Source organism: Apteryx rowi, unplaced genomic scaffold (genome assembly GCF_003343035.1).
Source record: "Apteryx rowi isolate R43461 unplaced genomic scaffold, aptRow1 scaffold_11, whole genome shotgun sequence".
Lineage (NCBI taxonomy): Eukaryota > Metazoa > Chordata > Aves > Apterygiformes > Apterygidae > Apteryx > Apteryx rowi.
Window position 1 is genome coordinate 7120282 of NW_020447308.1, and position 22921 is coordinate 7143202.

Here is a 22921-nt window from a genome sequence, read left to right on the forward strand (position 1 = left end):
GACGCTGCCGAGCTGCTGTCTTCCTCCTCTCTGCTGCTTCTCGGAGGGTTTTTCTGTCTTGTCATATCAGTACTTAATTTTTCTGAATCATTGCTGATTTCAGTTCTTTGCTTCAAACCGTTGCTAACTGGTATCAGCTCGGCAATCTCGCTGTGTTCTGGCTTTGTTTTTACTTTCTTGTCTTGCGTGGCTTCGTAGCCTACATGCTCTCACACTCACAGGCGGTGATAACTACAGCTCATCATGTTTCCCTTAGTAAAACAGGTCTGTGGATCACAATATTTTCTCATTCTTATCCTGCAAACCCGGGGTATGTGCTAGTTGTGAAAGGTGCCCTAGAACACTCTCTGGCAGTGAGAGTCTGGATCGCCCACTCGAGCGATCAACGCTGAGCATCAACACCGAAAAGAAGAGTTCTTCACCGCCTTCGCTGTTTAATCCCACAAAGCAGAGTGGGGATGCTTTACATGCGCAGCCGCGTTTGMCGGAGATGAAGGAAGAGACATAGTTTCCCACCAAGATAAATGGATGCTTGGAATAATCTCTCTGAATCGTCTCTTTTCTCCTGTTCCCTCACCTAGATGCAGTATGTCCTTCAAAGTGGGCAAAGATGTTTGAAAGGGGAACAGAAAAGCAGTCTTGTTTTGTTCCTTGTTTAAATATTCAGGCCTAGCCTCTTTTTGTTAAGTTTAGTAAATAAGCCTCAGTATGAAAATTATTTCATACTTTTGGTATATATTTTTTAGGTTTGTCCACACTGACAAGTATAGGAGTCAGATAAGTCCTGTCTCGGCTCCATCAAAGTCACTACCAAGGCTCCCGCCTACTGCAGAAGAACAACTTCAGGYGCTTGTGTCCTCCTTGCGAGTCTTTCAAGCCTGGTTCCTGCTTTATTGTCCCAAGAAGGAGCTTGGCATGGGAACACCCTTGAAAACATGCCAGATACTCAACTGTTTGCTCACCCCTTTGCAGAAAAGTCTGAAGTGTGGGATGCACCAGAGCTCTGTTTTTGCATGTAGAGAATGTGTGACCCATAAATAACAGAGGCAAAATATAAAGAAATACGTGCATACTATAAATAATAACTGTGGGTGTCACGCATATTTCAGGGCTGTAATACGCTTGCAGCTTTTAGATGTTTTTTGTAACCTGTACCAACAGGTCCCTTGGTGATGGCAGAAATTCCTTATATGCTTTACRTGTACAGTTATTTGACATGGGGCTGTTTTCCTGCTCCCCTAAATCAAGTGCTTGTCAGTAATGGCTTGTATCGGTTGCCTTTGCCGTCCTCTTTGTTGTAACAGTGTTTGCAAGAGGTGTGCAGGTTGCCAAGCTCTGCCAGAGCAGCTTTTGGGAAAAGTCTCTTAGGGCCTCCAAGACTAGCGCTAGGAATATTTGAATAATTGCTTGCATGGTTTGGTTTGGTTTGGTTTTTCTAGATTGGCTGCCAACACAAAGAACCAAGGAAAATAATTCTGAGCAAAATTTGAGTTTTCTTTTTTTCTTTTCTTTGACAAATTAAAAAATATATATATTTCATTTCACCAGACCCCTGAAATGTTTCATTTCAGTCATTAAGAAAAGCAAGGGAAGCAAAGGGGTAGACTTTGAAGAAATTGCTTGGGGGCAGTTCTCCTTCAGTAACTCAGGAACTGGAGCCCTCAGTGAGRATGGAAGAGGCCCTGCTCCGATTCTGTTCTCTGCTGGAGAGGGTTTGAACCATTTGTCTTGCTTCCCAGGAGGGTCTGCTAGGAACAGGCTATTCTGAGGCAAGACAGGATTCGGTACAAAATGAGTTTTTGTTTTTATAGGTTGGAGGAGACGCGGGCTAGAACAGATGTAAAACCAAAAGCAAGCAATGCTGAAAAAGTCTTTTTTGGTTTCAAACTGCAATATGGAAAACGAAACTGGAAAATTTGCTTGTTTTTAACTTTTTTGAACACTATTTAAAGAAAGGGTCCCTACATGGGTTTGGGATGATTATATCAAAATAGAAGTTAACATCTTTTTGTATTTTAAAAGTCCTGTTTTATTAGCACATGGGTTTAGATGTAATCCCTTTACACACACTGCAGAAAATGTTTTGAGCCGTGCGAGTGGCATCCTCATCAGTGCACATATAGATGCTTCCCAAATACAGATGAATTGATGCATTCGGACTTGGTGTAGCTTTCCTACTGCCTCCAAATTAACCTCTTTTCAGAAAATTAATATACCCACACCAAGGCTGCTTATAAAATAAACATTTTTCAGTTTTCAAAGACTTGCTTCCTGGCCTGACAGCTCGGACCTGAATGCCTGCTTGCTGTCACGTTGCATCGGAGGGTCTTGTTGACTAGCAGCCTTTTGGCTGGGCAGCCGGTGCTTTGAGCCTCCCACTGGAGCCTGCCGTCTTCACATTAGGTTGTTCTGTGTAGCGTGTGATGGGATGTGGTCACTACTGCGTGCATATTAATGCCAACCTGCATTATTATTATCATCTTTGTCTCCTGAATGCAGATCGTTAGATGGCCGGCTGCAAGTATCTCACCGAAAAGGTCTTCCCCATGTGATCTACTGCCGCCTGTGGCGGTGGCCAGACCTTCATAGCCACCATGAGCTGCGTGCCATGGAGATGTGCGAGTATGCCTTTAACATGAAGAAGGATGAAGTCTGTGTGAATCCCTATCATTACCAAAGAGTGGAAACCCCAGGTACTGCAGACCCGATGCGTGGACACATTGGCTGCTCGGTGCCAGCATAAGGAGTTTATGAGTGGGTTTCAGAATGGAATAAAGCAGCAGGATTGGGGTTTTAAAACCAAAGCGAATCTATTATTGATGACAGTCTCTTACTATATGCAGCAGAATAACTTATGAATCTGCACTGTGGGGGGAAATACCATTGAAAAATCAATAAGATCCGAGGTTGTGTTATTGCCAGGTTCCTAATGTGGCGTTGTGTGCATACAAACAAACTCACATACATAGCAGATAAAAGTACAGACTTTGGCAGTGTTCTAGGTCTCCCTAATTGTTGATATTAAATTAATGCTAAACTTACTGTTAAGTTGAAGTATTTCTGCGAATAGCTCCCAGCGCATTTGAGCTTCCTGTTCTGAAGTTGTCCTCCTGCCTCTGAAAGAGACTTTCATCTGTACCTGCAGATAGTTCTGCTGTATGCCAGTACAAATCTGCAGAACCAGTCTGGATGTTCATGCTAGACCTAACTTGCAGTTACATTTAATGGGATGTTTCTTCCTTTTGAATCTCCTGGTATAACTTCTCTTAAATGGTTTTCAAAACAGATCTGTTAATTTGGCCTAGAAGATGCAAACACACAGACTAGGTGTGTTCAGATAAGCAAATACCCCCATCCCCAGCTGAGATATGTTAAGAATAGCATCTTTAGCTGCTGTTGTTATTTCAGAAGAAAATATCAAATTGTGTCCCTTGATTAAGGACTTTGCTCTTGCATGTATTAAGGGTGTTACTCTAAACTGGTTTCTCTTCATTTCCTAGCGTTTCCGTCATTTTATTTTAAAGATGTTAATGTTGCTGTTCTCTGTGTTTTTTTTCCTTTCCATTTGTGCAGTGTTACCTCCGGTGCTGGTGCCTCGGCACACGGAGATTCCAGCTGAGTTCCCGCCGTTAGACGATTATAGTCATTCTATTCCAGAGAACACTAACTTCCCAGCAGGTATCGAGCCACAGATCAACTACATTCCAGGTATCTTCCATCCAGCAAATGGAGGGAAAAGGGACATACTGCACAGTGAATTGTGTGCATGTATGCCAAGCAGCAGAAGTGGAAAGTCTTTGTCTCCATCATTGCTATGAAGCTAAGGAGTGGGAACCCATACCAAAATAGATAAAAGCTGTAAATGTAGACACACAGCAGTGCTGTTTATAGTTTTGTTTTGTTTGCTTTAAATTCACCTCTTCCCCTCAGTAGTACATACCCAGAATTTACTGTGAATTCTAAAACCAAATGTTCCCGTAACAAGTTTAGATTTGAATGAAATTCAGTCATTGGAATTTGAGTACAACTGTGTAAATTTCCATTGAAATTGAGCTCTTGCAGTTATGTATCTCTTTTACAAGCAGTTTACACCTTATTTGCATGGGCAAGCTATGCAGCTGCACACCAGAGAAGGAAAAGAATCTGGACAGAAAACTGCCTACATGGCATAAAATTTTATCAGCCTGAAAATTCCGAGATCTTTTTCCCCCCTCCTCTGTTATTCACAGATATGATATGCCCATCATCCCGATTGTGCCAGCTCCTACTGTCAGCAGCTTGAGGGAGAAAATTAATGCAATTTTTTTGGTTTACTGTGAATAACAAACTAAATATTTCTAGTGTCTACGATCCAGACTTTGCAGATAGTTGCAGTGACAGTTTGACTCTTTATGGTTCTAGAGACACCTCCTCCAGGCTATTTGAGTGAGGATGGAGAAACAAGTGACCACCAGATGAACCCCAGCATGGATGCAGGTAAGTCATCTTTTTGTCATTCAGTGCAGTTTTCTAGGTCATATCAGAGAGACTTTTAAAGTTTTTTCTTTGGAGCACTGAAGGTCAGATGGTGATTTGAGGTATTTTATCCCTGTAGGAGTGCAAATGCAGTCAGACATCTCATGTAGAACATAGCACTGCATGCTTTATAGCTGCTGGTGAAAGGTACACCATGATCCTGTTCTCCCCAACATCCATCATTAGATACTACTAAGCAGCAGCCTGAAACAGTAGAGATTCATCTAAGGATGATAGTTTGCCTTGTATTGTGACCATCCATCTGTATGTATATGAAAATTGTGTATGTAGTTTGCACATTCTACAGAGGCATTTTTCTGATCATTTGGTGGTTTACTTTTGAAATGGACAGTTTAAGTATATTTGAAATGACCACTAGCAGATTGGTTTTAAGGGGCTTTATCAGTTAGTGGGTATATCCCAGTGAACGTTAAAAGCAGAGGTTCTCACTCGCTGCCAAGAAAACAAGTTGTTTTATATTAGATTTAGAGGCACCAGTCTCAGTGTTCATGCTAAGCTGTGTTGACACTTTAAAATTAAACATGCAGGTCTGATCTTTCTGGGAGTAACTGTCTATTAAGACCTCCTGTTGATCTGAATGGTGTCACTGCTTCTGAGTAGGAATTGCTGAATCCAACTCTTAATTTCTAGAACTTTTGCTTGAAAAGCAAAAACACGTTTCTTGTTAGTAGGGTTGATGCTTTACAAGAGGGATATGTAAATACATATCACTTAAATAAATGCAGACATGCAGAACCTAATTAATGCAAATACTGCACACAAATGTCTTGGTTTCTGTGCATGTCTTTAGCCGTAGAGCGTATGTGCGATTCTAAAAGAGGGATGACTGATTTACAGTCTTTCACCGCAGTGGTACAGATGGAAGAAGGCAGTGTGGGTTTGTTTGTCTACATCAAACATAAGCCTATTGACACAATCCATTTTAGTGCATACAATTATTGGTAATGTGGTTAGCATTTGGAATGTATATAGGGCTTTTGGGGAAAGAGTACTGGAATGGGATTGGCCTAGACAATGCTATAAATACCCAATTTATGTTCAAATCCTACATGTATTCCCTCTGCCTTTCTTACATTCCTTCAGATGTCATGGACTTCCCACTTTATAGAAAAACAAATTTTAAAGACGCCAGCTGAACTCAGTGCAGGAAGAAAGAAAGATGGTCTCTGCCACCTTTCTGCATACGTGTGGTATCCAGAGACTGTGAAACTTGCTCTGGACTTCTGGGTGCAGATGCTGTAAATATACGCACAAAATATGTGGGCCAAACTGAAATGACTGGGGAAAAAATTCTGACAATTGTTTGCTCAAACCTGCATAGCTTGAGCCAATATTCCGTTGTCCTGACACCAAGCAGTAGCGTGTTAAACTTGTTTTGCACTGTTATGCGTGAGTGTGTTTTGTGCCTGGCAATGCAAAATTGAGCTCTTAAATGTCCAGCTAACTGGGTTTGGGTGTAACTGTCATCATAGAACTTGTAGTTTTGGTAACTGCATGTGAAAGTAAAACAGACATCTGCATGCCTAGTTTTGAAATTTGGTGGGTTAAGACTACGTGGCTGCGTTATGAAGATGTTCAGCAGTATTGCAGACTTAGCAAGTTGATATAGTAAGTAACAGTGATTGTAAGCTCATGTAAATAGTAATCAACATCAAAGAAGCTGCTGGTTTCACAAAATGAGGTTTAGCTGAGAAAACGGGATACCCTTCCAACAAGCCTGGGCAGCACTGATGATTGTGTGTATTTTTCATTGTGCAGTTACCATACTAACAATTATAATGTCTTGGTTTTCAGGTTCTCCAAACTTATCACCAAATCCTATGTCTCCAGCACACAATAATCTCGGTAAGCATGTGATCCTGAGAACTGAGTGCAATTACAGTCAAGATAGTGACATTTTAATGATGATGTTATTTCTTGARGTTGTGCACTTTTGATGAGGTTGTGACCCCAGTTGATGCTTCTTTCTGCTAATCCCTGTGGCTCATAGTAATTCTATATGAAATAAGTCTGAGCTTACATCACAGAGTTAAATAAAAAAAAGAAATGGTGGCAGACAAATACCAGAAAGAATGAGTGAAGGATTGCAACAGAAATGCACTGGTTTGATTAGATGAGTTTTCAAGTTTTGCTGGAGGTCTTCTGTTCTTGTTTTTTTGTTTTTTTGGTTTTTTTTAAGGACATATGTTTGAAATTAAATTCTGTGATCTAGAAAGTTACTTTAAAATTTGTAGTGCTTATTGGTCTCTATTATGATATACCAGAGTACCTTATAGTTTTTTATGTTTATTAACTTGGTGTCACATCCATATAGGGCAAATGCTGCTATCTCTGTATTGTGGATGGGGAGCTAAGGTTCAGAAAAATAGATTTGCCTGAARTGCTTAATCTGCTGAGGCAACTGTCCGCTTGGCTGAAGGGCAGCAAATGCATTGCACCCTGAGGTGAACCTAGCTCGGGAGCTGACCTGCATCCCCAGCAGAGCAAGTAGTGCTGTTACAAAGCGCAGCTAGGCATGGCCTTGAGCATTTGTGTGGAGGTGGCTGAGGAGTCCTAACAAAACCGTGGGTGCTGGGTTGGGGTCAGACCATGGAGTAAGTCTGCCCAAGTGACTTGCCCTAGACTGCATCGGGATAGCCCAGTGCCCTAGCCCGCTGGAACGGCTGATTGCCCGTGTTTAGAAGTTACTATAGCAAGAAACTGAGCATGGACTGAGCAGAGCAAGGTGGAGGAGGCTAGTTGGGTGCTGTGTGGTCAGAGAGTCCAAATAAATGGAGAGAGTTAGGTAAGAGAGGGCAGAAATGCTAGCGTGTGGAGAGAGGCAGATGTCACAGGCGATCACTTATCAGAGCCTCAGAGGTGTTTGCGAGGTGCACGCGTGGTCTTACGCTCCAGGGAGCCTGAAGCCATACGGTAGGTGAGACACAGACCATGGATGCACTGTGGGATTTCTCCGTCTGACCAGACAGTTTTCTTCAATCCAATTCAAGCTATGGTGCAATACTGAGTTCTCTTCCCCTACCTAACTCTATCCTGGGCACCAGGAACGTAGTCAGGCCTAACTGTTGCACTAACCCTCTGACATCGTGGCTGTACCACATAAGCTGTAGACAGTAAATAAGAGGGAAGCCAAAGTAGTAGTAGCTGTTGAAAAGGGCACTTGCCTTTGAGATACTATTATAGGTTTTGTGGCTGTCTCTGAACCTCTGTTATCTTTTCAAATAGCTCTGCCCTTTATTTTCGTGCCTATGGACAAGAAAGGCCTGAACTTCACCGGTTTTTTGCTCTCACCCTGTTTGAAATTGCTCTCAACAGCCAATCATAAAAAAAACACTCATAGCTCTGGCTAACTGCAGGATCAGTTCTCTAAACGTTCATTAAGCCAGCAGACACAGGCCACTTGAGATTACTCTTGAAGAGCCATAGAGCTTACATATGCTTTTAGCCCTGTCAGAGGGTACTTTGACATTGCTCCAAAATTTGTCAGTCATTGGCTGACTCATAGATATCTTGGAGCCGTTGAAGGGGATTTCTTTTCTTCTTCTTTTTTTGAATCCATTATGCTCAAGTGTGCTGCTTGGGATTTGAGAATTTCTAGCACTTTGTGTCAACCTAAAAATAAAGCCAGTTACATGCAACAAAACCAACCTGGCAAGTTGTCTGTGGTATCTGCCTTAAGTAAGGAAAAAAAGAGTTTCTAGGAAAGAGGCCCCAATGCATACCACTCCAACAAGGACACTGGCTATTAACACATGCTGCTCGGCTGATGGGTCTGTAAGATGTCTGATGTGCTGTACAGTGACAAATACTAAAGAGGATCAGGCGAAACTTGTTAACCACAAGGAATCTCTTTGTAGTCTAGGGAGCAGGCATCAGAAAAATATTTTTACTTATCAGCATTAAAGGATACCTTTCAAGTTTTACAAACCACATATTTATTGCCCTTAGGTAAGAACTTCCACAAAGTGAGAACCTCTCTTTTAAACATTTTATTGTAAATTTTTGCACGTAAGGAACCTGTAAACTAAATGAAATGTCACATATATGAACAACTCTAACAGCTGTCCAATGAAAAATTTGTCATCTGTGCTGTGTGCGCAGCATAGCCAAAGTAAGGAGCTGCTTATAGCCGCATAGTTGAAAACACAAGCAGCTCATCAGTCTTCCAGTCCGACAGTCTCCGAAGGCCAGAAAGGGGTTGCGTAGGCTGTGAGAGAAGAACTTTTTCTCTGCTGTGCAGGTTCCCCCTCCAGTTAGAGGGAAGACCTGTTCGTGGCTGCTGGCCTGCAGTGCTGCTGCTTATGCTGGGCCAGTTACTTCTATAGATAAACAGACCACTTCAGTGTCCAGGGCTGTACTTTCATCTGCAGAGGTCTTATCAGGCTTTTTTGGTATGTTTTGTTAAGAAAATTGAACAGAAATTTTAAAAACACAACACTCCACAATCCGGAAAACTTTTAGCAAGCTCTCAGCAGTGGAATGCAGGTTTTTTGCAGTTGTGCCATTAAGAAAATAATGTCACAGGATTGCAACCCTCAGCTTGTTTAAACATAACTACCTGGCGCTTTTAAGACAGTTTACTTTGTGTAAGCTGAACTTTGGACTTATATCCCATGGCCATATTCCCAAAAATTGCAAAGCTAATAAACTAGCATGAGGCAAACTGATTAGGACAACAGACACAAGGTTTTTTTGAGCTGTAATATAAGTATTTCAGTATAAAGCTGTAAGACACTAGTATGGGATGAAGGAACCCAGGGAATTTCAGTTCATCTTTCTATTCACAGACACAAAATGTGCTGCAAGGTAACAGATTGGGACTAGCTTTTTTTTTTTTCCCTCCTTTCAGCTTGTGTGTTTGATTTGGAAGCATTCTAGTTTTGGTCCAAACTTTTAGTTGTCAGGCATAAGCTTTAAATGGAAGTTATAAATATCTAGTGAGCTCTTCTGCATTACTTAAATTTGAACTGGAAAAAATACAGAAAACAAGCAAAAATGAAGGCACGGTTGCCAGCATTATGTGGACACTGGGAATGAAGTCAGGGAGTTTACGCTGGCCGGGGGCCAGGCTCGAGGCTGCGTGTGTATTTTGTGTATTGTTGCTGCGGAGCGAGGCAGCCCCTTGGTGCACAGGAAACCCGTTGTCAAGGTTTGCGCTGCACCAGACTGCACGCAAAGGCTGCAGGAGAAATCAGCACATGCCCTGTGGTCAAGTCCCTAAGCCTCAGTTACCTGCCGTGGTGAAGCCCTGTTTTCCAAAGCGGTGAAGAGACAGCCCTTCTAAAGTAGAGAGGGGAAGGGAGTATGCACACCTATTTGTTTTTTTAGTTTCCGAGGAAGGAGTTGGAATTAATGAGGCTGTAACTAACACAGTTGTATAACAAATATTAAACTGCTAATGTACGCTGTGTATCAAAAGCATGAACTAAAAGTAGGGTAACAACTACTCTTATGCTTAGAGCACATGCTGTAGCATGTGCAAAACACTCAGCAATTTTTCTCCTCTGCAGCTGAACAGATAGTACTTTTATCTTGTAGGGAAGAAGCAATATGGTCAGCATGCCAATATTCAAGGGACACTTACTGATATTGCACAACTCCCATGCATTTGGCATGATAAGGAGCCTGTGGCGTGAGAGAAAATCAGGACTTGTAAAAGCAAAGCTAGAGTGAGACAAGGTTGAAGTGCTTTGGCAGAATTGTGGGGAAGATTCAGGCAGGATTTACTTGATTTTAATGCATTATGTTTGAGTTGATTACGTCGGCCCTCTGGGTACTTTGGTTTTGACAGAACTACACTGTCTTACTTTTTCTCCAAGCAGTAAATCCATAAAATTCAAAATGAATGTTGAGGACACATCTAACACAAGAGGTGACACACCCATTCCACGATGGCTTAAGCCTAAGCCTGAGACCACAAATCACAGGAGAAAGCAGCATCATTAAAAGCTCAGCTGCATTTTTTAGAGACAAGTTTTTCTCTACAGTAAGATTTGTTGGTTTGTGTCTTTCCTCAAGTTGCAAATTAAGCTGGGAATGAAATTTCCATACACCCTTCAGTGAGGTATCCACAGTTTCCTTGAGTCACAACCAAGCGGAGGTGGTTGCTGAAGGAAAGGACTACAAAACCGTAGAGAGCAACACAGGCTTCAGTGCTTTTATAACTTGAATAGCACCAACCTGAGGCCATTACTAAAAAGGATCAAAGCTGATTTGCTTTTTCTGGAACTGAGCAGTCTATCAATTAGAAATGTGCTTGCTGTGGGGTAAGAGCACAGTCATGTGGAACAGTCTCTGTTTTCTTAAGCAGGTGGACACACCTAAACAGACTGATTAGTGCTGGTATTTGCTGTGCCTCTGTGCAAAACACGCTGGAGTCATCTGAAGCCCAGAATCAGTTATACAGGTTACTGCTGCAGGCCACAGCTGCTGATTGATAAAACGAGGCTGGAATTGGAGCGTACCTGTGGTGGCAGTTTCTAGCAGGACAACCAAATATGTAATATGATAGAGAAGAAGCATAAAGTGAACTTGTGTGACTCCTGGACATGTTCAGTATCACCTCTGTATATTGGGAGGGGGGCTTGCTTTAGGCTGTAAAGTTGTTTAAAATATGAAGAAACAACAGTTATGCTTATCAGATCCCTTAGATTGGTGTAGGCACCCCGTTCTACTGAGCTGCCATCTGCTAGCTCATGCTTGGAGGATTACATCCTCTTCCATAGCAGGAAGATGCACTTCTTTTGTGGGTGTAATGTGTGGAGGAGAGCAGAAACATCAGGCTTAGCTTGTGAGAGAGTGTTTTTCTTTCAGATGATGTAATTAAGGGAAGATAGAGCCTATCTGTGAAAGAAGCTGGGAATGGGTACAAGCTCCACCAAAATTCATGGCCTCTGTAACCCTCAGCAGATCTTCAGAGCTCCCCAGATGCACTTTCATTCAATTATTTTTTGCTGTCAACGGAGCTTGTAACGAGGTRGAAACCAAAGGTTTTCTCTGATTATTAGCTACTTTGGGAACTCTTATACTGCCCAGTAATGGAGGAGAAATCAGCATGGGTTGTGGCTGGAGCTAGGCTGCAGGCTTAGCAATCAGCTGCTCATGCTTGCTTTTTCGGTGAGTTTGGGAAATGAAAGGTGACTCTCCTTTTATCACTGACCCTGACTTCCACAAAAGGTTTTCTGTGGAACTGAAAAGAGGGGAAGGCAATGAACTGAGTAGAAGCGAAAGGATTTGGACACACTAATCCTATAATCGGTAGATTTATCCCAGAGCAGTGGGMTACTCGAAACATCGTAGTTTGAGGGTTGTAGAAGAGGGTTCAGTTCTGTCCTGTTGGTGTCGGACCACAGGATTCTGGTGGAAGTAGTTGGTCCACGGTGTCCTGTTTATTTCTTTGAGATATGCGACCAGCTACGCTCACAGCTACAGGTGCGTCTGTGGACACCTGTAACAGATCATCTTCCTGCCTCAGGCATATGCAGAGATTGTCCAGCTGCAGCAGTGCAAAGGCTGCATTTTTCTGCTGTGGGGGGGCTTGAAGAGGATACAGCTATCAGGCCCTAGGAAAGCTAATTGCTTTCCCTATTTGGCTAAATTTTCATGGACAACCATTGATAAAGGTTACAGAGTAACAGCAGGTACCAGGTCAGAAATGACTCTAAAACCTCTGTAGGGGCCTTCTTTGGTGTGAGAGGAGGCTGGGAAGGTAAAAACCTGTCTTTGATTTTTTGGAGCTGATCTGTTAAGCCCCAGCTTGGTCTAAGCTTTGAAGGAGCAGTAGTTGTGGAAGCCTGTGGAAAAGGCAATGTTTTTTGCTGCTTGATGTTAGCTCTGTGGCCAGAATGGGAAGCTGCTCAGCTGTGTTTTTAGGAAGCCACCCTTTGAATGGGAGACTAGGTGATAATTTGGTGGGGGCAATTGTTCTTTTGCTTTTATTACTTGTATTGAATCTGGGGAACAGAGCACTTACCAGTTAGCTTAGTCTGCTTTTCATTTCCTCTGCTCAGCAGATTACTGGCCTACAAGAGGAGTGGGCACCATCTAATGCAGCATTTTCAAGAATATCTGACATGAATCTTCCTCCTCTGAAATCAGTAGTAAAACTCTCATTGGTTTCAGTGGGAACAGTTAAACAAATCATTTAAAACCTCTTGACTGTCCCACCTTTCATGCATATGAAGTATCGTCTTCCTGAGACTGCCTCAACCTCAACCTGCTCATGAAACTAGTTTCACTTGGGTCCACAGGCAGAGTCAAACCGTAACCCCAACAAAAGAGATATGTCATCATCTACTGGGGAAAAGAATTTTCTTTTAGAAACTTAAGATCAAGTGGACTGGAAGAAGAGATCTAATATTTAAATTACTTGGATGCCACCATTGTGTAATATGGTTTGTATTGCAAATAACTACTGGTTTCATCGATGCTAGAGAGATGTGACAGAGACAGTCAGAGCCAAAGTTGAATTGCTGGCTACTTTGGGGTAACTGCCTAGAATTAGCATTCTGGAGACCTGTGTTGTTAAAACAGGTTTATGGCCTGCTATTTCTGCGATTCTTGATTTCTTCCTTCTCTCTCTTTTTCTTTTCTCTTTTTAAGGTACTGGCTACCTAAAAATTTCATTGAAAAGCTAAGTTTATTTTTAAAATTTTCTCTGAGTATGAAGATAGTTAAGTGGACACCCCACTCTACTAAGTGACTAATATCTTGACTATTTGTGATTGTTCCATATGCCAGAAGCTTCGGGGGTGATAAAACTTTCTAGCTGCAGTCCATTAAAATCTGTCAAGTAATTAAAGCTTGGTGGTTAAAGTGACCCCAAGGAATGAAGCAGAACAGTATTTCAAAATAGTCTCTTTTTAGTCTCCACCTCCCCTCCTTGCCCTCCTGAGGGCCTGTGATTCATTTTGCTTCTCATTTTGTGCAGATTTGCAGCCTGTTACCTACTGCGAGCCAGCTTTCTGGTGCTCGATATCCTACTATGAACTCAACCAGCGAGTGGGAGAGACGTTCCACGCTTCCCAGCCCTCGATGACCGTGGATGGTTTCACCGACCCATCGAATTCTGAGCGCTTCTGCCTCGGTTTGCTGTCTAACGTGAACAGAAATGCAGCAGTGGAACTCACAAGGCGACACATTGGTAATTTCTATCTCTTTGTGGTAGTCAGTGGCTTTCAAGGTGGAAGGTGAAGTTCTGCATGTTGAGCTTTTCAGTTAGCTAACAGGCGTACAGCTTGGTTGGTTTTACAGCTCCGATATTTGAGTATCTGTGGTGGTGTAGCAGGCTGATCTTTCATAAAGGACCACTATATTTTTTCATAAAGGTAGAACAAAGAAGACGCTTAGGAACACTAAAATTGCTCCATGTAATGGCGATAGACAGAATTTAAACTTTTACATGCACTTTTCAGGACTTAATTTGGATGGTTGTGAGTGGAAGTCTTGTGTGTTCCTTTTCCCTCCTGCACTATTTTATTTTCTAACTGACTGTTCTCATCACAGAAACTTAGCTGATTGATTTTTCACCTCAGTTCCCACTTCTCCTCCTTATACTGCAAGCCAGGACTCAATTTTGTTCTCAGTTAAACTGGTGCTAAATAGAATATCCCAGATTTATGTAATTTTAATGAGAGGCAAAAGTGCATATGCTTTGCTGTGTTTTCTGTTAACTCCTATCAAAAACCAACCTGACTTTTGTCCTGATTTTGTTCCCCTTTATGCCCTCTCCTAGGCAGCTGAACTTTTTTATGGGAGAATCTTTCCCTATTTGTTACTAAAATGGTTTCTAATGCCAAAAAAAAAAAAAAGACAAGAATCTGAAATCAGTCCTCAAATTCAGCAGGTTCCTTATGCTCCATGGAAGAAAGAATGCAGGATTTGTAAATAGCAATGTAAGACCACAGCAGACGTTTATTTGAGTAACAAAGATGAATTCCTGAAATTTGTTTCCTTATTAACGGAGGTTTTAACAATTTGTATGAACTTGTATGGGATATGTATGTTTGTCCTTGTATACACATGTAATCTCAAGCAAAAGGCAGTTGTTTGAAAATGTTGCATAATTTAATTCCAAATCAGTAAGTAAGTAAATAAATAAACAGTTGTATCCAGCTGTGATGGCTTTCAGAGAAGGCTGAAAACCATATGTTAACTGATAGAAGGTTCATATGGAAAATATCAGAGGTGCCTGTGTTTGGAATTAGCAGTCTGTGAGGTGGTAAGTTTGTGCAGTCCGGTCTCCTGGGTAGCTGAAGAATGCATTTCTGACTTTATAAACTGGTCCTTCTGCTTTCCTCAGCCTAGCTTTCTCACAGACCAAATGCAACGCTCCATAGTAGGAGTGTCCAGTGGGCTGAAAGAGGTGGTTTTCAGTTTCCGTCAGTCATAGCTTAGCTGCTTTTTGAGATCTCTCTGATGCRAAGGTTGTTTACATCTCTACCAACTCTTCTTCTGGCAGATGCAAGTTTTAAACTCAACTATGCCATGTGTTTTCTAGGAAGAGGAGTGAGACTCTACTACATTGGCGGGGAGGTGTTTGCTGAGTGCCTTAGTGACAGTGCCATTTTTGTCCAGTCTCCCAACTGCAACCAACGCTACGGCTGGCACCCAGCAACAGTTTGCAAGATTCCACCAGGTAAGGGAGCATGTTCTATCTGTGATCCTGCACAGTCTTCCCCTTTGAAAAACAGGGCCCTGCTATGGACAGGGAGCTGTTCTTCAAGGTAGGCATGGATTTGCTGACCTCTGCTCCTGAGAATAATCAGAAACTTGTACCCTATTTTATGCAAATAAAGCAACTTGTCAGCTTGAGCAGGACCTGTTTTCTAGCATAAAGGATAAAGGTACTGATAAAGGAGGCTACTACATATGCTCCAACAATTGTTTGCCCTGTATTCATGGAAATAGGAAGAAACAGTATGTCAGGATCTGAGCAGAACCGAGAGCAGAATCTGCCACTTGTTCCATGCAGCGTTTTATCAGTCCATTATTGTAGACCAAGTAATAATTACTTGGTAATTGTGTTCATAATTGTGTTCGTACCTTTAAGTAAAAGAAAATATGTAAGAAATTTTTCTTTATTTAGATTTACCTATAATAGTTTCAAATTGGTACTTTTTTCTGCTGTGTAGTAACACTTTTTTTTCCCCTTTTGTGAATGAGTTTTATTCTAGAGAAATCACATTTTCAGCAACCGTGTTGTCCTGGTTACAGCACACATATGTCTAAAGTATGCTGAAAGGTTACAAAGAAATTTATTGCATCTGTCTAGGAAAAAAAAATACTTTTATGTTGGATACATGCAAGAGCTAGTATGAGAGGATGCCCTTCAAAGGGGAATTCAGGTAGGCTTATGAAAGCTAATGTTTTACAGCTGAAAGTAGGTATATATTTAAAAACCAAGTACTCTTATTTAGAAATATTTGAATAAAGATTGTCCTTCTTTAGAGGGGAGAACTGCACTTCAAGTTCTGGCCCATCTAAATGGGTTTCCTTTCTCAGATGCTTAGGAAGCAGCTGCCAATGCTGCAAACATGACTTAATTCTCCAGCCACATCACAGGAGTCCACCCCAGCTGGAGTCAACATCTGAAGACATAAACAACCCACATTTCCGCTGTAGATTCATCTAAGGCACATTTCTTGGACTGCAGCTCTCCCCACTTTGCCACAGTCTTTAGCTGCCTTTTCAGATTCATCTTCAAATCTTTGCTGGTTTTGAAGCAGTTTCTTCATTCCCATGTTTTGCAGGAGCTAGTTTTTCCTCTCCTCTCATGCACAGCCATGGAGAGACCTGTTCCCGTCCAATCCTGGAAGTCTAAACAGCTTGGCAGCCTGGTCCTGATCAAGTTGTTTGCTTTTCTTGCCATAGCTCTTTCTGTGTGCTCAGCCTGGCCCTGATGCTCTTATCCTTCCTGTTTTCCCACCTTAGATTGCCATGTGGTTGACACACATTCCCTTGAAACTTTCTGCAAGATACAGGACTCTTGGGCTGTGCTCTTTTATGGTCACAAAAATGGGTAGCTGATTCTGCAGCTGCTGAGCTGTTGCTTGCGGTTACGCTTTGCTATATGCGGTTCGACCCAAAACAGATGACAGTATGCTCCAGCCCAGCAGAGTATGCTCAGAAGTAATTTCTTAAAAAAATACAACTCATCACAGTCCAAATGGTTGTTTTTCAGACTTGGCCCATATGTAATCCCAAATGAGTGCTAGTTCTGTGCCAAGTTTCAGAGCTGAACTGGTTTCTGGTTATCTGGGAGAAAGCAAGCGTAGCAACGCTTTTTTTTTTCTTTTCTTTTTTAGAGTTATATATTTGTTTGTTTATTTTACCCCCTAGGAAAGTGATTATATTTCACCTTTACAGCCTAAAAACAGCTGAATGAGTTTTTCTCAGTCTTTCAGCTGGTACTAAACACTGGGGGAAAACCTCAGTTTTAATGGAAAATTCTTTTGTCACATCATAGTCAAATGAGGATTACAGCAGGAACAGCTCTGCTACCAGCCTTTTTAGCCCTAGTAACTGGTTACTGGCTGGCCAGATGCAGTGTCACTTCATAACTTCTCCATTACTTCTGCTGACGGACACCACGTAAACCCAGCGCCAGTGAGTTCTTGTTTTCAGTTTGTGCATTCCTTTATTTCAGGCTCTGTAGCAATTGCCACTGTTGAGCATTATGGTTATAGTAAGACTTTTAAATTTTAATATGAGGGAAATGATTGTAATGGAGGTAGAAAGAGGTTCCGCATGGGGATCCTAAGTCTGGTCTTGTAAATAGCGATCTGCTCTGGGAGCACTAGCATTCATCATTCTGTGTCCTGTAACATGGTTTTTTCCTTTTCAGCATATGGAAATGTGGCAATTTTAATTCCTTTTCTGCAATGCTGTGTTTAAGCAATCTGTGTATAGTATCACATGGTTTAGGGACATGGGAAAGCAGCATTGAGTTTCTTTCCATTCTCAGAAAGAAATGTGATTTCTTAATCTAGTTAAGCTAATGCCTTGTTTTTGTCTTGTTCTTTTTTCACAGGGTGTAACTTGAAGATTTTTAACAACCAGGAATTTGCCGCTCTCTTGGCTCAGTCTGTAAATCAGGGTTTCGAAGCGGTGTATCAGCTCACCAGGATGTGCACGATTCGAATGAGCTTTGTCAAGGGATGGGGAGCAGAATACAGGTCAGGCCTTTTGAATTAAACTTGAAGCATGTTTGTGCTTACTATTTCCACTCATGTATTTCACAGCCTAGGACACTGGGAGGGTACTGCAAAGCTGCTTTATTCAGCTTTCAAGATGGGGGAATTAGCAGAGTGCTCTTTTTAATAATGCAGATAGGTTGTATTTGTTGAGAATGTGTAGCGCTCATATCTTATTTTTCCCATTCTGTTTGCATAAAACATGCATTATGTGATGTATCTGGAAGGCTCTGTGCATTTGGTCCCAGTGGTGTACAGACAGAGAGCTTTTTTACCTGAAGCACAGAAGATTAATCCAAATAAACTGCATAGGAGCAATTACATTTTTTTTTCCTTAAAATTAGATTTAAATTTGAGTGTCTCATGGCTACATCATTTTCAAGGCAGGGTCAGTGTGAGTGTTTCCTAGCAGATTATGGTTGGGTTTGATGTTTCTTTTATCAGGGACTAATAGGATTGAAATAAAAGCAGATGGATTTGAAAATTTACTTTTGAAAGAATAGTTAATGGTGGTTGCAAAATTATAATTAAATTCCTCATCCTTTTCTTAGTGTCTGCTCTAGGATAGTTGTTTAAATGTGACTGGAGGTAGTGGGAGACGCTGGTCACTGTTTTTGCAAGTGAACGTTGAACGTAAAAAAGAAGAGGCAAATAGGGGCTGGTGCTTGGGAGCGACGTGTTTGTTCTGACAGCGCAGGGACAGCGGAGAGAGCAGGGCGACCGAGTGCTCCCCAGCTCGTACTGCTGCCGCTCCGTTGCATTAACAAGCACAAGTCCCTGAGTAACAACGGGGGGGAAAAGAGAGCGTTTGGTAGCACAAGTAGGGGAGAAGAAATTCGTTAGAAAATGAGCGGTGTTTTACGAGAGAAAAAGCTGTGAAGGATTTAAGCCAGAAGTGGATTGGAAATACTCGACTGTTTTCCCCTTTAAATCCGTGGCCTTAATTGAAAACCGTGGGGCGGTCGCTGCCTGGCGGAGCAGCAAGGCCGTCTGCGCGATAGCCCTTCGCACAGCTCCTGCCGCAGACGGGGAGATGCCGGAGCATCAGCTGGAGCCCGGGCCCTGCGCGGTGCTCTCCCGCTTTCTTCATTTCTCCAGATGTTTGGAGTCCATTTTGTTTTGAAATTGTCCTGCACCCGGGCCAGAGCGTTTCAGCCCTGGCACGCGGCCACGGTTCCTAATGAAATCCAGATGAGCGTGACTTACGGAAAGTCAACTATCTCATTAGAGTATTGCAGTCAGTGAAACCCTACGCTCGYGCTGACCGCACCGAAGCTCTCCCGCTCCTTCGTTTCCTTGCCACAAAATACTACATCTGATCGCCTTGGTCAGAGCACGTTTATTTGTTGAACTGATTCATCTACGGAAACGTTACTGCGGGAGCCCCATCCACAGCGCCGCTGCAGCGGTGGCTGGTCGGCCGCTCGGCCGTTGGAGCGCGCGAGCTGGGGGGACGCTTCGTGCTTTTGCGTGCCAGGGCTTTGGGGAGGGAAGGGGGGGGAAGCCGACTGCGTGAGCGGCCCGTCGCACGGAGGTTCTCCTCCCTCGAGCCAGAGCAAAAGCAAACCGGAGTCACGAAAAGCTTTTGCGGGTTTGCTTTCCTGAAAGGCTGCGGTGGTGCCGGCTGTTGTAGCGGGAAGGCATCGTGACGTTTGCCGTGGGAGATTCGCAGGGGGCAGAAGCGCAGCAGCCCCCTCGGACAGCGCTTGAGCTGCTGGGCATTAACCTGGTTTCGGGCAGCGGTTCAAACGCCCTGTGTTAACTTAAGAGAAGCCGGGTAGTTTTTTCCAGGACCAGAGGGGTTTGCATGCTTCGCTCGGGCTGCCGGAGCAAGCGAGAGGTGCTGCGGCCCTCCTGCCCGGAGAGCTCAGGAGACACCCTCTCCCGCAGCGTGGACTGCCGGGACGCCCGCGCCGCGGCACCGCGTGGCCGCCTCCAGCTCCGGCGAATGGGTGGGAGCAGCTTCTGCAGGGAGCTGCTGCCCTTTTAAGATCAAAGGAGAACAGATTGGGATTCGGGGACGGGACGGGTCGCAGCCCGCGGCCAGGCGAGCGCCCCAGGCCTCCCGCTGCCGGGGGGGACGGAGCGGCGGTCCCCTCGCCAGGCAGCCCCTCCGCGCGGAGTCTGCCCCTTTCAGCAGCGATTTCTCCCCAGCCCCGCAGGCTTTGCGGTCGCCCTCTCACAAGCAGCGATCCCAAGGACAAGCTTCTGTGGGAAAGGAGGGTGCAAAACAAGGCTGTTTCCAGGCTGTTTCTCTCCCTTCGTAATCCTCCTCCTCCACAACAGCTGTCCCTGCCTCTCTGCCTGCAGCAAGGCTCCTGCGGAGGAGAGGGGGTCCCGTGCCCTCTTCCTCAGCCTCACGTCCCGTCCCTTCCTCCCCATCTCCCTGCTCTGCTGCCCAGAGGGGCTCCGTGTGCCCCACGTTGGGGTCCGGCCTCGAGGAAAGCAGCAGAGCGGCAGATGGCAGAGGGCGAAGGTGCATCACGGCGGTGGAAAGCAGAAGTGTGCTGTGCAGCCACTCGCCAGGACTTCCCCGCTCCGGAGGGATTTTAAAATGCATGGATTAACACCGGGTTTCTGCTGCTCTCAGAAGTTTTGCCGCTTTTAAGGCTCTGCAGCAGTTCTGCTTGTTTTTATACAGCCGATGAAACGCAAAACTGCTTCCACGCAAGTGCCCTTGCCCAGCGGCACGGTGCCGGATGGACATGCACGGTGGCATCCCGGGAGGGAAGGGGGCCCTGGGGTGCCGGGAGGGTCCGGCCTGCCGGCGCMTCCCCGCAGGCTCTCCTCTGTGCGGACGAGATGCTAAGCAAAGGGAGCAGGGCTCAGCAGGGCTGCRCAAGGGATATAGACGGCTGAGTGGTGATCACCCTCTCTTCCATGGTCTGCTAGAACCTAAGTCTATGGTGAAGGGAGAGTGCCCCGATTTTATACATAGAGAAATTTAATGTATTTGGGAAACTGCCTACGTTTCTACCTAATTAGGAGAGGAAAGGTCTGCAGAATATACCCAAAAGTGCCACTTAGAGAAACACCTTCCTTTCTCTTCAGGGGAGCAGATGCTGCCTGTTTTCAGAAATCTAAGCAGTAAATAGGTTATACAGTGAATATCTCCATTGAGATCATAAGAGATGTCATGAGAAAAGGTAGTTTGGGGGGGGGTTCTTGTTGTTTTTTTTGTTTTTTGGKTTTTTTTTAAGAAGTTGGCAACATTGGCCAAAAGCATGTTGTAGAAGGGAGAGACATTCCTTTGGCCTAACATGCAAGACTATTGTCTAAGCAGGAAGGAATGCTTCAGTAGCTGTAAAACCTCTTCACATTTGTAAAGTTTTGTAAGTCACTTTTTTTCTTTTTCCCCCCTCTCTCTCACCCCCCCCCCCCCGCTCTTTCTTGCAGGCGGCAGACTGTGACCAGTACTCCCTGCTGGATTGAACTGCATCTTAATGGCCCTTTGCAATGGCTAGACAAGGTCCTTACACAAATGGGCTCCCCCAGTATTCGTTGCTCCAGTGTCTCCTAAGGAAATATCTCCTGGGGGTGGTGGTGGGGGACAAAGACTCTGGAAAATGGAATTGGTTTAACCCTTAGCAAAATGCATAATAAACAAATTCCCAGTTACTGAAGTGATGAGGARAAAAAATCTGCTAAAAGATCGGGGTTTCTTTGTTTTGTTTTTTGTTTTTAAACTAAATGCCCATTTAAGCCACTTCACTGAAACTGTTAGCACTTTGGTTACAATGCCGTGGGCCATTGCGGTTAGAATTTGAAGCTGAAGTTGATCGTGGTGAAAAACAGGACTTCGTTTCCGCGGAGGGAAGCCAGCGCTCTGCCTCCAGGCCCGTTGTGCCTGTCCAGGCTTTCGCTGCATGCTGCTCCGAGCACGCAGGAGCCGCTGGCACCGGCTGGCCCCAGGGAGACCCCCCGTTTGCCTTGGAGAGCTCCGGTCGCCTGTCACGCAGCATCTCCAAAAAGCCAGATACCCTGGGACGTCGAGACGACTCTTGCGCGTGCGATGCTGTCTCCGTCTGATGCGCACCTCTGGCCTCTCCGGGATTGCAGCAGCTTGCGGGGGAGAAAGGAAGCGTTTGAAGCACACACAAAAACTAATTCCCCCCAGTAATGTTCCCAAAAGGAATGAATTTCCCACGCTGGACAACTAGCAAGGTGGCAGAGTCTTGCTTCGTGCCCGAGAGATGCAGCTGGTCGATTGTCTCAGACTGGATTTGCACGAAGCAGAAGGCCAAAGTTACGGCTCCCCCTGATACTGCTGCGGCGACTCTGACTAGCGCTGCTCGCAGAGGGATGCCGTGGCGTGGGGAGCTCTTGCTGGATAAGTTAAGCCTTCGTTATTGTGCAGTCTGTTTGCATTAACTACAGAAAGTTTGTGTTCTATTTTCTCAATATGTTGAATGGTATTTGCCACTCGTTACGTCTTAGGGGCTTAGTGAATTCAGTGTCCAGGTCTGCTCTGGGGACGGAAGCGACCGGGCCCTTGCTGCCGTTCTCAGAAAGCGCAGTTGAGTAGATCATCCCATGCTGTCACGTACGACTGCTCATGAACCAGGACATCTCAGACACAAAACCTCTGTTAGAAAACTTATTTCAGCTGATTAAAATGCTCTGAGATGTGTTTTTGCCTGGAGAAATTGGGAGAGTGTATTTACATGTATTATAAAATGTTCATTTTAAATATACATGCTCCAGACTGTTTAATATTTTTTTTCCCTGCAGCAACTGTCATGACAAACAACTTCCACAACTGGAAAAAACCCCTAGCACTTGTTTTTGTGGTTCAGATTTGCCAAATAAGTCTCATAACTGTGTCAGTGCTATCCAGTTATCTGTTTCTCTATATCTGTGTTAAACATCATGTGCATTTGTGCCAAAATATTAGAAGGGGAAGGGGAGAAAACAATAATCAGAATTTCCTATGGAAATCTTTTTTTTTTTTTTTTTTAATATATAAAAGACAAACACACAAGCTAGATCTGGCTCTGGGAAGGACAGACCATGATGGACTTTGCAATGGTTTGTGCTAAGGCTTCAGTCCTGCAACCTTTTATGCTCCTAGACGCAAACGCGAGCGGCCCCACTGAGTTCAGTGGAAGTTTTCCTGCGTGCCAGGTTCAGAGGTTTGCGGGTTCAGAGCCCGGCTCCCATAACGGGGTACCGACTTGTAGTATCGTTTCAAA

At 44.0% G+C, this 22921-nt stretch overlaps 1 protein-coding gene across 5 annotated transcripts in view; it reads left to right on the top strand.

Moving 5' to 3' along the window:
• Nucleotides 1-22690, top strand: part of SMAD3 (SMAD family member 3) — a 75494-nt gene extending 52804 nt beyond the window's left edge. For 4 of the 5 annotated variants that reach the window (XM_026074766.1, XM_026074805.1, XM_026074784.1 and 1 more), the window contains exons 2-9: nt 2500-2693; nt 3574-3708; nt 4402-4476; nt 6331-6381; nt 13466-13678; nt 15035-15172; nt 17567-17711; nt 21126-22690. In XM_026074766.1, coding sequence (XP_025930551.1) covers nt 2500-2693; nt 3574-3708; nt 4402-4476; nt 6331-6381; nt 13466-13678; nt 15035-15172; nt 17567-17711; nt 21126-21249 — 1075 coding nt within the window. In that variant the 3' untranslated portion in view covers nt 21250-22690. The remainder of the gene's footprint in view (nt 1-2499; nt 2694-3573; nt 3709-4401; nt 4477-6330; nt 6382-13465; nt 13679-15034; nt 15173-17566; nt 17712-21125) is intronic. The other variant, XM_026074774.1, reaches the window with a different exon arrangement.
• The last annotated feature ends 231 nt before the right edge of the window (nt 22691-22921 follow it).